This window comes from Budorcas taxicolor, chromosome 23 (assembly GCF_023091745.1).
Source record: "Budorcas taxicolor isolate Tak-1 chromosome 23, Takin1.1, whole genome shotgun sequence".
NCBI classification, from domain to species: Eukaryota; Metazoa; Chordata; class Mammalia; order Artiodactyla; family Bovidae; genus Budorcas; species Budorcas taxicolor.
Window position 1 is genome coordinate 15433971 of NC_068932.1, and position 17370 is coordinate 15451340.

At 43.3% G+C, this 17370-nt stretch overlaps 1 protein-coding gene across 1 annotated transcript in view; it reads left to right on the forward strand.

The window, feature by feature from the left end:
* The window catches only part of PLCE1 (phospholipase C epsilon 1), a 326931-nt gene that overhangs the window by 131127 nt on the left and 178434 nt on the right, over window positions 1–17370 (forward strand). The window contains exon 2 of the mRNA XM_052660896.1: window positions 23–311. Coding sequence (XP_052516856.1) covers window positions 23–311 — 289 coding nt within the window. The remainder of the gene's footprint in view (window positions 1–22; window positions 312–17370) is intronic.

Sequence of the window (17370 nt, forward strand, 5' to 3'; positions counted from 1 at the left end):
CTGTACTTTGTGCTATTCACAGATCTACAGTGCAGTGAGAAGGGGAGAAGCCACGGAAGAGACAATTAGATCTCTTCTCCATTTTTTCGCCAAGCTCCCAGCCTCCGAGACAGCCCATGAAAGGATCAGTGTCAGTCCGTACTTAAAGCAATGTGTCCGAGACACAGTGTGTGAGTATCGTGCCACCCTGCAAAGGACTTCCATATCTCAGTACATCACCGGCTCTCTCCTGGAAGCCACCACATCTTTAGGAGCAAGAAGCAGCCTCCTCAATTCTTTTGGAGGATCCACAGGACGAATGATGCTGAAAGGTACTGTCTGACATTTCACTTTTAACTCTTTATCGTTCAATGCAGAAAAGAGTCTGAGTTAACATTTATGCATCTCCTCATGGAAAATTGAGTCCTCTTATCAACAACTTTCAGAAAAGGTAGCTGCTTTAAAAGAATATAAAATGATAGTCCTTTACCAAAATCCCTTAAAGTGTAAGCATTCCAAATAATGAACGTTAAGATTTTGAAGTTTCTTTTTAAAAAGAAGTAAATGACTAAAAGGCTGTGTTTAATTTTTTTAAGTTATTCTAATAGATGATTTCTCCTAGTGGTGGTATATGACAGATGTCAATTACTGTAAAAAAATAAAAATGAAAAAGCTCGTGAAAAAGTGTAGTCATGTGGTCACAGTGAAAACCAACTGTTTCACTCAAAACCGAGTGGAATAGAGTCCTCTTGCCTACACAGAATTAATAGGTTCATGTTGACCGGAGAAACTAAAGGCCATCTTCCAACGACTCCCATCTTAAAAGACTAAGATAGTCAGAAATCCTGCTAAGAAATGAAAACTAGTGGAGTATGGGGTCTCTGCATCAGAACTTCCCAGCTACTACCAACAAGTGGCAGACAGGCAGGTCAGAAATGGCCGCGCACCAATGGAGATTTGTGCACTGCACAGCTGTCACCACCCACTTGGCATCCTTCCCTGGCAGGAAGCTGCCAGCCAGACAGGGACCATGCAGAGCAGCGTTCCACTGTTCAGGGGCTGCCAAGAACCCTCTCTGACATCCTGCCACTTTTCGCAAGGAGAGCCCCTCTCGTCCCTCCACAGCAAGCCCCAGACCTGTGATTATCACACCAGTGGTCTTCCTCCTTGACCCTCAACCTCCCCTACCCTGCCCCACCCCAGCACCCCTTGGGAAGACCCTAGAGGAGGTCCACACCTGTCTGTGTACCATGTGGATGCCATGCTGATTTGTTTTCTGGTGTCACCTTAACTGTTGTGGATCGGTTATAAATGATGAAAGAAGAAAAACACAAGGTGGGGACCACTAATCCCAGAGACTAAAGAGGAGAAACTCAGATTCATATATGTTTCATTCATTCAGCATACATTTTTTGAGCCCCTGCGTTCTGGGTTGGGGACAAAACATAGCCCTTACCCCCATGGAAAAGACCCCCCGGAGGAAAGAAAGGCTACCCACTCCAGTGTTCTGGCCTGGAGAATTCCGTGGCGTGTATAGTCCATGGGGTCGCAAAAAGTCGGATACAACTGAGTGACTTTCACTTTCACTTTTCCACCCATGGAACTTGTAGTCGCTAGGGAGTAAGGGTTTCCCCTACCCACAGGATTCAAGATTTCTCTATTCTGATGTGGCTCCTGGTAACTGCCAAGCTTGCATTCTGCATCAGTGATCTTCCTGGGAATTCGAGTTGAAATTGACATATAGAGTTGGCAGAGCTTCAATGCTTGCGACTCTATGTAAGGAGCTTATCCTGTGTGTTAATCAGGCTTTTATATCAGATACCTGCCCTGTGCCAAGCAGTGTGTAGGGCTTATGGGAGATCCTAATAACATACAAGTCAGTTTTCTTGCCTTTAAGTTTTTATCATCCTAGTGAGGCAGCCAGATTTGTATGCACCGAGTATTCAAAGAACAGACTGCACAGAGTTAAAAGCCAAATAATGTGGAAGTGACTCTAAGAGTTCAAAGCGTTTGGAAGTAGAGTTAATGGTCCATGTGACAAATGGTTTGGCTGCAAAGGAACAAAGTCAATAAAAGCCACTTTGTTTCTTCTCTGTTAATTGAAAAAGGACATATCTCCAGGCTCCCCAAATGTTGTGTTTTGGTTCCCAGGCAGGCTGCCTCCAGTCTTACACAGTCCTTTGGGGAGAAAAAAGGAGGCCATTAGTTAAGGTGTCTGTTGCCCTGATAGTAAGTAAGTTGATCTCCATTGCTCTTTGCACGTTCCTGTTCAGATCAGAACTCTGAGATCAGCATTCCCATCTCTGGGACTTGTTGGATCATCAGCTAATGAGTTATCATTGAATTGGGTTTTATGCAAGAGTTGGGAGTTTCTTTTAACTTTCTGTTTTGCAGCTCTTTAATGGTGTCTGATATCTGTCTGTAAGTAGTTTCTGCTGAATAATATAGTTAGCAGGTTGGCTTCAGCTCCAAGCTAATTTCTGTATCTCTACCTTGCTCTCTTGGACATCTTTTTCAACTTCAGTGCTTTCTCCCATGGGGTTTTCAAAATCTGTATGTGCTGTAGTGAAATATATGGTTCTTCAACATGCAGTGGAATGTAATACATCTTAAACAACCATACATGGCCGTTCAAAAATCATGGAGTGTTTAGAGAGCCTATAGGTTCAGCATATTGAGTAGCTGGGTCTTGAGCTCTATCGGCCTCCTACTCCAGCAGGGGTCTGGACGACATACTTGGCTGCTCTGCCATGTTTGCCTGCTTGCTTTATTGTTCACTGTGTGTTCTGTGGCATCGAGCACACTTCAGCTCTGTGTCACTAATGAAAATCTATGGGAAGTGTGTGACACACTCAGTCTCCAGGTTATAAACGACTCATTTTCCAGAGTTCATTTCTTAGGAGCTGTGTGGAACGCAGGACGCTTTCCTGGAGAAGCAGTATTAAACATGGTGATTTGGTTCCAGACTTTAGTCCTCAAAAACCTCCTTAACCCACAACACAGTTGAAATCTACACACTTCCCATGGAATGGAAAGAAAAACACAATTATTAGAATACTGAGCATCAGCCTCCAGGAAAAAAGCAATACAAATGAGTTAAAAGGCATTTGTTGTTGAGGGGAAACCATTTTAATTAAGATGAGTAGAGTTAAAGTAAAACTTGCATGGAGATTTTGTAAAGAACTTTGGGCCATTTCAGAGATTTTAGATGTTGGCATCTATAGTTCTGTTATTATGGTTAATTATATTTTGAAACTCATACCTAATGTGAAAGATTCAGAAAATTATTATCCCAGTAACTTTCTTTTCTTTTAATGAGAGGCTTATACATGGAATGAAGGGGAAGAGGGAGACAGGACAGAGTTTGTAATTTTTTCCCAGAGGGAAAAGGTAAGGAAGAGGGTCAAAAAGAATGACCTTCTCCATGAGAGAGATCACATTGAAAGTGGATTAAATCAAGTTAGAAAAGGTAGGGGGGAAAAAAAGGAGGACGAAAAACAAATGCTATATGATTCCTTTCGTGTGGGGGTGCTTAGAATAGTCCAAAGCATCCAGACGGAGAGTAGAACTGTGGTTGTAGGGGCTGGTGGAGGGAGGGTTTGGATGCAGAGTTACTGTTAATGGGTACAGAGTTTCATTTTGCAAGATGAAGAATTCTGAGGATGGATCATGGTGATAATTGTGTAACAATATGAATTTACTCAATACAACTCAGCTGCATTAAAAATGGTGAAGATGCTAAATTTTGTTATGTATGTTTTTACACAAATTCACACACACTCACAAATAAAAGGATTTAAACAGGAGGAACACATGGTGCAGGTCTCTAGTGCCAGGCCCATTAAGATGTTAGAAAGAACCAAGTTTGTGAAAAAGAAATGTGAAGACAGCTTTCCAGGTGACCTACAGATGCCCCAAGTCAACTTGTCTCCTGGAAGTGGTCATGATTACAAAATGAGGGTTGGAGCTGCCTGTAGTAGGTAAGAATAGGAAGAGAAAATGTCCAACCAGTTTCTTCATTACTCACAGGGCATTCCTAAGTCAGGACTTGATAATGTCAGGGTTGACTGGCCAGCTCTGCAGCATTACCACAGTCTACAAGATTCTGCTAACTCTCCAACAGCTTCATCAGTTTGCACCCCTCCAGTGGTTATGAGTAGCTCTAAAAAATCAGCCGATAGTCAGTTCATTCCTGGTTTTCTGCCTTCAGGACCAGTGAGGATGGTCCGTCTCCTCAATGGAAAGTTTGCCAAATAATGAGAAGCATTTTCTGATATGACGCATCAATCAGCAAGGATATACTGTCTCAAGGAGAAGGCAATGGCACCCCACTCCAGTACTGTTGCCTGGAAAATCCCATGGACCGAGGAGCCTGGTGGGCTGCGGTCCTTGGGGTCACTAAGAGTAGGACATGACTGAGCGACTTCACTTTCACTTTCACTTTCATGCATTGGTGAAGGAAATGGCAACCCACTTCAGTGTTCTTGCCTGGAGAATCCCAGGGACAGAGGAGCCTGGTGGGCTGCCGTCTATGGGGTCGCACAGAGTCAGACACGACTGAAGCGACTTAGTAGCAGCAGCAGCAGCAGCAGCAGCAGCATACTGTCTCAAAATGGAGAACTTACTCCATCCTGTCAGGGACTTCCACTAGTTGAATACAGTCAAGATCTTTCCGCTTCCCATCTAATTCCCCTTTTCCTCCTCCCCATTAACCTTGCTAGAATCCCAGGACCAACTCTGTAGAGCAGTGGCAGCCAAAAGAGTTCTTGACTTCAATAATCAGAAAGACGTTTTCTAAATCCATTGCCTACTTTTCTTTTTTCCAATGTACTCCCCACTAAAAATTATAAAAGCAAGATTAGGTCAAAAGGGAGAGAAAGGAATGAGGTAATTGATAGTAATGGGAGAAGGAAATGGCAACCCACTCCAGTACTCTTGTCTGGAAAATTCCAGGGACTGCGGAGCCTGGTGGGCTACAGTCCATGGGGTCGCAAAGAGTTGGACACAACTGAGTGACTTCATTTCACTTCACTTCAAAGCACTGAAATAGCAAAAGTAAAATAAAAAAATAGTGATAAGAAAGAGGATTTTTCAATATAATGTGGCTGTTTTCAAGTGTACATTTTGTATCAGCTTGTTCCTAAGTTTGTAAATCAAAAGATTAAATATTTACATATAACTTGGACAAAGCATAGTCACCCATATTTAAATTATGTAGTAGGAAATGCTCATTTTTTAACCAGTTTGGGTGTGCGTATGTAGAGAATAGTTATTAATAAATAAAGTTATTCATCATAGATTAGACTATAAAAAAATCTGCATGCGGGAGACCTGGGTTCCATCCCTGGGTCGGGAAGGTCCCCTGGAGGAGGGCATGGTAACCCACTCCAGTATTCTTGCTTGGAGAATTCCATGGACAGAGGAGCCTGACGGGCTACAGTCCATGGGGTCACAGAGTTGGACGTGACTGAATGACTTACGCTTTCACTTTCACATGAAAAGAAAAAGTGCCCTGCAGATGTAATATTCTTATTTGAAAATGGGGAATATTCTGTTTCTGATAGAAAGGTCTAATAATTTTCAACTTATTTTCTTTTACTGCAATAAGTATATTCTATTTGTGTCTTTTTCTAAAGTGAATACCTTTGCGTATAAAAATAGGAAGACCTAATAGGAATATACACACACACATTTGAACTATGTGATTGTACCTCATAAATAATTTAGTTTATGAAGGCTGTCTTGGTTGACTTCCTCATAATCAAAACAATTACGCTTTACATGCCTACCAGGCAAGAGAAGATGTCTCCATGGTTCTAATTCCAAGATTTAAGTGTATTTAAATCTGACTTACTAGTTTTGTGACCTTGAAATTATTTTCTTGATGTTAAAGTATGCTTTAATGCAACTTGGGGTATGTTTTGATACCAGTTAATCAACTGAGAAGTATTTATTCGGTGCCCACTATTGTCTAGGGCGGTGTCACCTCAGTGAAGAATGGAAAGATCACATCTGGAAGCCTTCAACTTGTAAGATAATATTTCTCACTTCATTGAAAATGTAATAATAGGAGTCCAGTTTACTGAAGTAGCCCTTACCGCCACCCTAAAAAGATTCACAAAGTTCAAGGCTAGTCAGTTGAAGGTGGGGTCAGGAAGCTTGGTGGGTGCAGGATGAAAGCCGTCTGCCTTGGGATACATGTGGCCAGGCATGATCCAGGAGTGTGACTTGACGTCTAGATGTGACCTAAACCTGCGCAGTATTTCTGATGAGTGTGACTCCATACCCCTGCTTATAACAAGGGGGAACATCTCCAAGGCTCCAGGGCAGCACAAAGTCATCAGCCTCAAATATTACCAGATATATGATGCTTCTTGAGTCAAAACAGTCAAGTGTATTTTGGGGGAGGAGGAGGGTCAAGCAGAGGAACTAACTTTTTAAGAAAACTTTTCCAAGCTGACATCCTTATTACTGTTATATCTGAAGTTGTAAACTCTCCCATCTGTAAAGAGAAAGTTGGGCATAGGGAAGGGTTGGAATTAGAATCATAGTAATAGTTGTGAATATTATTTTTTTAGTTCTTGCTGGGTGCCAGGTATTACTCTGAATGCTTCACATGTTTGACTTCATTGAAAACCATTCAATGATCCAATGAGAGAGGTACTATTTACTAATGAGGAAACTGAGGCCCAGAGATATGAAGAAACTTGCTTAAGAGTGCACGGGTAGTCTGTGATAAAGTCTGTGCTTGAACTCAGGCAGCCTGTTGAGTCCTTATTGTGGTTCAGCCAATGCACCAAGTCCTTCATCTGCATTATTTCATGTAGTCCTTTTGGGTTGACTTGTGTCCCTTGAAAGAGATACGTTGAAGTTCAAAGCCCAGATCCTATGATGGGACTTTATTTGGCAGTAATATCTTTGCAGATGTAATTGCATTAAGATGAGGTTGTTTTCTGTTAGAATGGGCCCTAAACCCAGTGAATGGTTTTCCTTATCAAAAGAAGAAACAGGCAGACAGACCATGTTGGGATGAACACCATGTGAGACGAGAGGCAGAGATCAGAGTGATGCATGCAAACCAAGGAATGCCAAGGACTGCCAGCCAGCAGCAGCCACTGGAAAGAGACAGGAGAAAATTCTTACCAGAGTATAAGAGGGAGCGTGGCCCTGCCAGCACCTTGCTTTTGGACCTCTAGCCTCTAGAACTGAAAACAAAGTTCTGTTGTTTTAAACCATCCAGTGGTGGTATTTTGTTAGGGCAGCGCTAGGAAACTACGACAGTCCTTTTTTGGAGATCCTGTAAGGAAGAAATTATTAGTGCTAGGAGACTAAAGCTCACAGAGGTTAAATGACTTGCCTAAGGTCATACAACTAGTCAGTGTGTGTAGCCAACTCAGATCAAGCTTCTCCAGGGCCTGTGGTCACAGCTATGATGCAGACATGTTTGCAGCTCTCTGATGGCACTGTCCATTTCTGCTTTGTGTTAATTGATTATGGATTTTTCTGGTCTCAGTCTCTAATATTCATCCTCCTCTCCCATGAGCATCTTGCCTGACACAGGACCAGGCACAGAACAGACAGTCCATAAACTTTCATGGATTCCAGGGGCAGATGTGTTCACAGAATCAAGGAACATGTGATCATTGCTCTTTATCACATTTAATTGAATGAGATAATTTTAGAACCAAAGAAAGGACTAATTTTCACTGTGGGCTGCACGAACATATCAGGCTCATACCAAATGAAAATGCAGATACATTGAGTAAGTTTCCAAGCTGGTACAAAAGTTATTTTCAGTGTCTCAGAAGGTTCTATCAGCACAAAGTCCTGGAATGGTTACAGAGCTATCACCAGGGCCTTCCTTGCTCCCTCTCTGAACTCTTCTCCCTTCTTCCTCAGACACCTCTTGCCTCTGGGGGTCCAGAGCCCCCTTAACTGTATCAGCCCATTTACTCCTCACTTGCTACCCCATAAAAACACGATCTCCTTTTCTTTCTGTAGTGGATCCTAGCTGGGCTTTGTGAAGAGAGGGATCTGGTGGGTTGGAATAGAGACCTGGGGTGTTGACTGATGAAGGAAACTCCCCTGCAAGCATCAGGGACAGATAGAGGAGCCAATGGTAACTGGCAGAGGAAACAGAGCATCCAGATGTAAAGACTTGAGACAGGACAAGGCATGATGTGTTCAGGGACTGCTGGTCTACTATGCTGTTATGGCCAAAGTTTGAGGTGCACAGGAAGTAAATAGGAAGGTATGGGGCAAGAAAATAGATCTCCAGGGGGCTGTAATTCATGATAAAGAGCTTGGATTCTACCTTGTAAGTAGGAGAGACACAGAAGAGTTCTAAGGAAGGATGTGATGTGATCAGATCCTTTAGAAGAAAAGAAAAGAAAGATCCATCTGGTTGCAGTGTGGAGTGGGGCTGCTCAAAGCATCATCTTTAGCCCACCTGCATCAGAATCGCCCAGCCTGAGTGTCCACAAAATAGCTTTCCTTGGCTTCATCCCAAACCTACCAAATCAAGAGTCTCTGATCAGGAATTCCCTGGCAGTTCAGTGGTTAGGACCCCATGATTTCACTGCCCAGGGCCCAGGCTCAATCTCTGGTTGAGGAACTAAGATACTGTAAGCTACAAGGCATGACCAATGGGGGAAAAAAAAAGCATGGCCAAAGGGGGAGGGGAAGAGCTTGAATCTCTGATACTTCCGGTGAGAATGCCTGGTGTAGAAAGTGGATGCAAGGAAAGAGTAGTGAGAACTGGAGGCATTTAGGACGAGGCATTGCTAAGGCTCCTGAGAGTCCCTCGGACAGCAAGGAGACCAAGCCGCTCAATCTTAAGGGAAATCAACCCTGAGTACTCATTGGAAGGGCTGATGCTGTAGCTGAAACTTCAGTATTTTGGTCATCTGAGGCACACAGCTGACTCATTGGAAAAGTCCCTGATACTGGGAAGGATTGAGGGCAGAAGGAGAAGAAGGTGTCTGAGGATGAGATGGCTGGACGGCATCACTGATGCAATGGACAGGAACTTGGGTAAACTCGGGGAGATGGGGAGGGACAGAGAGGCCTGGCGTGCTGCAGTCCACAGGGTCGAAAAGAGTCGGACAGAACTGAGCAAATGAACAACAGCATTGCTAAGGCAGTGTCGGTTACTGCTGGCCCACTGTAATCCGTAAAAATTGCAAAAAGGCCCCCGCTTCACTCTCTCCAGAGTGATGAAGCCTCGTCGCCACAGACGTCATTTAGTGCACAGCATGTAGACTCAGATCTCTCTTCCACTTGGGTACAGACCTTTGTACAGTGCACACAATTGCCCCCTGTTGTTACCATTAGGAGTACATCCTTCCAATGTTGGTAAAAGTTAATGGAATTGTTGGATCATATGCTATCCTTCCCATTGCATCAAGAAATCAAGAAGTTAAGGGTTGGTTGAATCCTAACACTAAATTCAGAAAGATGACTGGTGAGGACAGCAACCCCAGTCAGTCACTTGGACTTTCCGTACTTGTTCAGTTCAGTTCAGTCGCTCAGTCGTGTTCCGATTCTGCGATGCCATGGACTGCAGCATGCCAGGCTTCCCTGTCCATCACCAACTCCCGGAACTTGCTTAAACTCATGTCCTTTGAGTCAGTAATGCCGTCCAACCATCTCATCCCATATTTGAACTGAGCATAAAAATACCAAGTCCTAGTTCCAGAAACTCAGAGTGGGCCATGTTTCAGAAAACCATTTGCAAGATAGTTATTTGAAACTTTGTATCCAAAAAAACAAGCAATTCCAATCCTTTCCTCCAAAGCTTGCTTATTGCGTATAACACTGAACTCATATAACTATTTTAAATCAAGAAGTCTTAAAATATGACTTTTCAATGTCAGTAAGTAAATGTTCCCCCCAAACAACCTGGAATAAGAAATCATTGCATTGATCTTGGAAAAGGAACGTTTAGAGAAGGAGAAAGAGCAGTTGGATAACGTTGGGGGAGTTAAGAAATACATTTAAATTGAAATATAAAGAGAGATGATTAAGAATAGTATTTAAATCAATTTAAAATAAATTTTAAAAAAAGAAAGCACAGGAAGAATAGTATTTAAAGCTGAAACAATACAGTTATCAACAGAAAAATAAAACTAAAAAGATGTAATTTGCAGTGATGGGGAGAATGGGCCAAATTTCTCATCTTCCATCGAGGTGATTAAATACACTATTCTTGAAAGGGAAGGGAATATATATATTTTTTAATGAGATGCAAATCTTTTCTTTCCATCCTTAAATTGTACTTTATTATTTATTTATTTTTGGCTGGGTTGGGTCTTTGTTGCTGCATGCGGGTTTCTCTACTTGTGGAACTATTATAGTTGCAGCACATGCTCGGGCTTCTCATTGCGGTGATTTCTTTTGTTGTGGAGCACGGACTCTGGGGCATTTGGGCTTCAGTAGTTAGACTGCATGAGTCTTAGTTGCCCTGAGGCATGTGGAACCTTAGTTCTCAGACCAGGTGTGGAACCCATATCCCCTGCATTGGCAGGTAGATTCTTAAGCACTGGACCATCAGGGAAATCTCCAAAATCTTTTTTACAGTTAAAAGATAACTGTCAAAGAATAGGCACAGAATCATGCAAAAATGGTTGCCTCCAAGAGAGGCCTTTTATTTGTCACCCCCTACGCATTTATACTGTTTGAATGTTGATGTCCTTGTCCATACTACGTAACTAGTGGTTAAAAAGAGGCATTTGGAGCCTGTGTGCAAACTGATGGATTCAAGCCCCTTGTTTCCAATGATACTGTTTTCTGCAGCCATTTGGGGCTCACATTCAGATGAGAAGGGGGACAGAGGCTTTGTTAAAGTAAGTGAGGAGAAGGGCTTAGAATGAATAAGAAAAGTATTACTGGAGCTCTCTTTGTCCTATTAATTGCTTCATGGTTAAAAGAAATTGACTGGGAATGTCATTCTATCTTGGGTTTGAGTCTCGATTTCAACACTATGCCATCTTGAATAGGTGACTTTACTTTCTAGGCTTTAGTGCCTGCCACCGTAAATCAGGAATAAAAGTGACAACTTCACAGAGGTGTTCTGAGGACTAAATGAGATAATGTGTATAAAGAACTGAGCAAGGTACCTGGCATCTCTGTTCAGTAAATGTTAGGTTGATGATGTGACGCTGAGGATGACAAGGGTAGAGACGATTGCTGCCACCCTTACCAGCTGCTTGAAATGCCAGCCTTCCACTCTTCCTAATTCAGGTGCTCTGCTCTTAACTCAGTCTTAGATGCACACAAACCTCCAGGTTTCCCTGGCTCTGGACTCAGAAACGTAGTATCTTACAGGACACTTGACAGCTTGTTTGGAAGTTCTAGCAGGGGAGCGCAGCTACTCATATACCCTTGACTGAAGACCGGTCCTCCTCTATTGGGGATGGTCGTCCTCTTTGACCGAGTGTGCAGCTTTGGGAGGGACACACGTGGAGTGGTGAGGGAGGAAGGGGACACCCGCCTGGCCAGCCAGATCAGCCGAATCAACCCTGGCGATCAGTGGGGTGACAGATGTCACAACCAGATCGCCCTCACATCCTTACAGGACACTTGAAAGGAGGTATCTAGAGGCTGGAGTCTGCCCCTTTGTAAGGTTTTCCTTAGGATTCATGCATCAGATCACTCATGAATTCATTTAACAAACAGTTGTTGAGCATCTTCTATGCGACAAGCACTGTGCTAGGCCCTGAGGATAAAACAGTGAATAAGACAAAGTCTTAACTTTCAAGAAAGTGACCTGATAGTGCAGGAGATGGACAAACATCCCTGCAATTTTCAGATGGTAATAAATGTTATAGTTGAGATAAAAACAGAATATAGGGGCTCAGAGGGTCCCTGTACCAACTTGAGTGAAGTCTGAGGTTTCTAAAATCACTTAAGAGCCTGGAGAAATGTGAACACCTTATGTAACTAAGGAAAACAAGCTCTCGCCTCTATTATGATGCTTCTGTTGTTTTAGTTCCGTTTTTTTTTGCTGGTATCATCTCTGTTCCCTCCAGAGTAGAAAAGACACTAAGCATTTATTCCTGGGATTGGGCACCATGTCTACTAAGATTGGTATAAAATTTAGTGTTCAAGTTAGAGTTTGTACATTTTTGTGAAGATGCGTTACTCTTTACAATAAAATTAAATGTTTCAATATATGTAACTAATCCTTTTGAGTGTTTTTAAATTGTTTACCTTTTTAAAGGACAAAAACCTCACTTAAATGAGCTAGGAAAATTCTTGTCCATGGGAACATTTATAGAACATAGTGGAATATACTTATAATTTGTTTATAATAACATGTGGGTTAGTAGCAAATATTTAAGAGGAAAAAAGAGAAGATCTCAGGACAGTCTGAGTCATTATTTAAACTTCTGTCGGAATTGAGTCTTAAAACCAAGAAATTACTGGTACAGTTAAAGTTGTAAGTGGACATTTTAAGAATGTTTGGTTTTCAATGGACTAAACTCTAACAGAAGATTTTGCCATCTTCTGGAAAGTATAAAATGTTTTGCCAGCTGGAAATATGTACATATCAGGCATTTTAAGCCTTTTTTACTCTCTATTTCATTGTAATAACAAATGATTCTATGATGGCCTGAACAAATGGTTGCTTCCGCCCCTCTGAGGTTCTCCTTGTGAATTTTACATTCACCAGAAACACCGTTGCTAACAGTCATGGGTATTTTACCCCGATTCACACCCAGAATCACTCAACTTGTGCATTAGTAAGCAGACTGGTCTAAAATCCATTTCAAGCAGAAATTTTTGTGGATGATCTGGAAACATGGAGGGAAACTGACAGTATAAAACTTTCAGAAACTCTGGCAATGCACAGGATCTGAGCTTATGGACTACCAAGTCTAGAACTAAAACCTTTAGCTAGGCTTAAAGGAGCAAAGCCTGCGTTTGGTCTCCAAGTCTCTCTGATCCCCAGCCCAAGTTCTTAACCAGCAGGAAATCCTACAGTTTTAACTCCGACTCACATTTCACCCTGTACTGACCTTGTGTGCGTGTGAACATACACGCGTGTGAATGTGTACATACATAAATATAACATAGAACCCCCAATTTGATTGCAAGTCCATCCAGACTACAAAACTGATCTCTTCTCTGTGTACCTGCTGCCTCCTTGCCCTGTCCTCCTCCCAGGACTGCTAAGACATCTGCAGCATTCTTTATTATGGGAACCTGTAGGGGTGGGTGGAAGGATCTTCCCATCTACGACTGAATAGTCATAGCACAGAATCAACCAAATGGGAGAGGATGTCTCAGAAAATATTTTGTTGAGTGAAAAAATAAGTAAATGAATACATACATACAACTCAAGATAACATACAATTCCCCATACTAAAACCAGGAAAGAAATTTGAAGCCATCTGGTTCGAACCCGTGAGCATCACCATCCAGAGTTAACTTACCAGCAATGACTATTTTTCAAGCATCATTTACAAAACTCGCTTGGGCTGGTCCCCATCCTGCTCAATCTGTGACTGGAGGTACAGGGCAGAAGTCAGACTGTCTGAGAGCCATACGAGGAATATTTAAGCCTTTGATCTTCCTTGGCCTCTGAGTGAGAGAGTCCTGCCCTGGCCCATATTGAGGCAGACAGCGATGGAATGACTTCTCTCTGGTCTGTTTCTGTCTCGTACCCCTGAGCCAGTTGACAAGGGCACTTGAGGGCCTTATCTCTGCAAAGTGGACCTACGCTGTTGTTGAGAAAAGAGAAAAGGGGAAAAGGAGTGACCCCAATCTCTGCATTAGCCCTGCTTTGAAGGGTCTGAAGTCTCTTTCCTGAGCAAAGAGATGAAGGCACCTCCATTCCACAGCCCTCACACTGAGAGAGGGGTCTATATTCCCTCTCTGTATTTGGGGGAATGCCCTCTCTCAGCGGTCATCATACCCCAACACATGCCAAGGACAGGCCGCTGGTGGTGGAAATTCATTTATCTTGCAAATATTATTAAATACCTTTACTGCCAGCTACCAGGAATAGAACAGACATTGTACCCACCCACATGGAACTTAAAGACCAGAAGGGAGTCAAGTAATTACCAAATAAACGACAAGTTGTGGCCATGGTGCATGCTACCAGGGGAAGGGCCATGAGTATGTGACCCTCTAAAAGGAGATTTGACTCAAGTAGAGAAGGCTTCCATGTAAGGCTAAAGGCTCTCCTTAGTTATCTAAGGGAAGGGGAGCAAGAAGAATGTTCCAGACAGAAGTAATCATTTACCAAGGCCCCATGACAGCCAGGAATATGGCAGGCTTGAAGTTTGAGTGGACAGTTGAGATCTGGAGGGTTCCCTCTCAAGAAAGTCTGGAGAACTCAGAATGACAAAGGCTAGCAGGTATTGGGTGCTCACGGTGAGCTGGACACTCTGACAAGTTTTTTTTTGTTTTTCTTAATCTAATTTAAAACTCATATTTTTACATAAGAAGAAGCTAAGCCACAGAAAAGTAAAGCAAGCTGCCAGAAAGGACAGACTCTAGTTAAGGGCCCCTGTCTGTATCCTTGGGAGCCATGGAAAACCAAGTTTCAAACAGAAGAAGGGACACAATAGGATTTCTCTTTCAAAAGGATGATTCAGACAAAAATCAGCTTGAGATGACTCTAGCCCTCTTTATACCCAGATAAAAATGTTAGCATTTAAAACCACCGAGGATATTGAATCAGAGAATAAAGGGTACTCTGAAAGAAAGCTGCAGCTCAGATGAGCCTTAGTACTCTGTGGTTGTTCTGAAGAGGCAGGCAAAGGACAAATAACCTAGTAACCCAGCTCTCTCTACTTCCTGGGAAGTGTATTCCAAGAAGTTTAGAAGAAAGGTTTGTGGTGTGGACTAGAAAGGAAGATTGATGATACCCCCCCACCCCCACTACCCGCCCCGCAGGCCCAGGGGGACTGTTAACACTCCTCCACTCCAGGCCAGACTCACTCAGTACTGAGTCATAGCAGTGTCTTGCTTTAACCAAGGAAGCAAAAACTCCCTGGCGGGCCAAATCCAGGCCATGTGGCTTTTTCCTTGACAGCTTCAGTATTTTTTTAAATTAGAGAAATTTTGAGCTAGACTGTAGAGTTCTATCTTTTTTGGCACCCCTGGGCCCCCATTCTCCCCTGGGCCCCCATTCTCTCCTGGCCCTAATCCATACACCCGCCTCCAAGCAAGATGCACCAGCTCAGCCCACCCTCCCTACCCACCCCAACCCCACCGCTGGGTTGTCTCCCTCCCAGCTCGGGTCTCATTTTCTCACCTGCCTGGCCCTGCAGACATCTTCTTTTGGGTGCCCTGGGTGGTATGCCAGGGAGAATTTCAGTTCTTGGGTTTAGGAGGCTGGGCTGGAAGCAGGGATGTCTTCTGTGAACCTGTTTCTGCTTGGAAATGGGGGAGAGAGGTCTCATTCAAGCAAGGGGTCTCAGGCAAGAAAAATATGTGAGATAAAGTAAAGGGTGAGAATGAGGAAGTGATTCTCAGTCGAGATCTCATGGGGGGAATACAAGGAGGCATAAGGCTAAGTTGGTAGATGTGGTCACAATTTGGAGAAAACAAGGGAAAAATTTGGACCTAAAGCATTAGAGAGCCATCGCAGGCTCTTAAAGCAGGTTGAATTTTAGGAAGGAAATGCCAACAAAGGTCAAGAGTCTGGAGGTAGGACACCCTCGGAAGGAGGGAGAGTCGTAATCACAAACCTGCATGGATATTCCCAGATCAGGAATACTGTGCTCAAAATAAAGGGCCAGAAGCCAGTGTGAACACATGTAGTTTATGTTGGCCCAGGGCAGTGCTTACAGGAGAAAAGATTGGTCTTGAAAATTTAGCATCACAGGGAGAAAAATGAAAAGGTAATAAAAGTTACAGTTGATTAAGAATGGAGGCATTTTTACTATGACACAGCAGCATTGTGAAAATCCCCACACTTGTGCCAAGGGATATATGCTGCTAAACTTCTCTCGGAGTTTGGGCTATTGACTGGTCTTGACGCAGACTGCTCAGCCCGAGGGGCTGGGAGCAGTGCCTCGTTGGGCTTCCATAAAGCATAGATCTTGCCCAAATGTGGAAAACCTTTAGGGACATGAAAACCATTAGGGATCTGTAGCCCTGACTTGAACCAAGCAGAATAAACAAACCCCTGCCCAAACTGGAACTCACTGGATGCCTTTCAAAGTTATCCAAGGGGAAAGGCTGGAGGCCTCAAGGGTCTTCAAGTGGGTTAATGTCCTATTTCACTGCTTCACTCCAGTCTAATTTAACTGCGTGCTCTTCAGTCTTTGCCCTTTTTTGAAGCGTCTCAGCACCTCAGTTGCAAACCCAGAAATAGACTGTGTTCTGAACCTAAAACCTATACAGTACTCCCCGTTTTTTTCTGCTAATGGGATGTTAAAGTCCGAGTAAGATCTTCTGGAAGTGTGTTACATATTCAGGGACTGGGTTGGGAAAGTTCCAGAGAGCATTCACATTTTCCATAGACAGGGTCTTGGGAAGTTCCCAACCTTGATTTCTATTTTCAATATCCTTTGTCACTCTTTCCTGTCTCATTGTTTAGTTTTCTGTTTGCATAACATAGTGTAATTGTGTCTCTCTCCCCATAACAGCTAAGTGGCATGTTTTCCTTTTAATTCCATTTTTTTTTAATGGGGAAGCAGATGTATAGAGAATTATGAACATTCATTCATTCACTGAATAGTCAACTCGATGCCTAATGGCTGGACACTCAGATGCTGTTTGGAGACAGTGAAAGGGGGTAGATTGAAGAATTAACACTGCTCCTGTCTCCCTGATGTTCACAGTCTAGTAAAAGATGGAGATGTATATAGAGGTAGGAAATCAAGACTCAGAGCAGCTGAGGACCAAGCCCTAGACGGTCATGAATCCACAGGTCGCAGAAGCCTGATTTGAACTAACCTCAGCCTAGACTTGGGGCTTCCCTGGTGGCTCAGATGATAAAGAATCTGCCTGCAACGTGGGAGATCTGGGTTCAGTCCTTGGGTTGGAAAGATCCCCTGGAGGAGGGCATGGCCACTCACTCCAGTATTCTTGCCTAGAGAATCCCCTTGGACAGAGGAGCCTGAGGGGCTACAGTGCATGGGGCTGCAAAGAGTCGGACATGACTGAGCGACTAAGCGCGGCGCAGCACAGCACACCCTAGACCCGAGCTCTTACCCTGTCTCTAGTCCACCTCTAGGAAACGAAATGTATCACACTGCGAAAACGTTTGCTGAGTGCTAGCCATGGCTTTGTCCTAGACAGGGAAAACGGTGAAAAGAAAGCATGCTCTTCATCTCCAGGAGTCAGTGATTTAGCTGATAGAAAGACTGACGTTGAATATGTGGTTACACCATACCATGACACATTAGAAACAAAGATTAGTGATTAAAA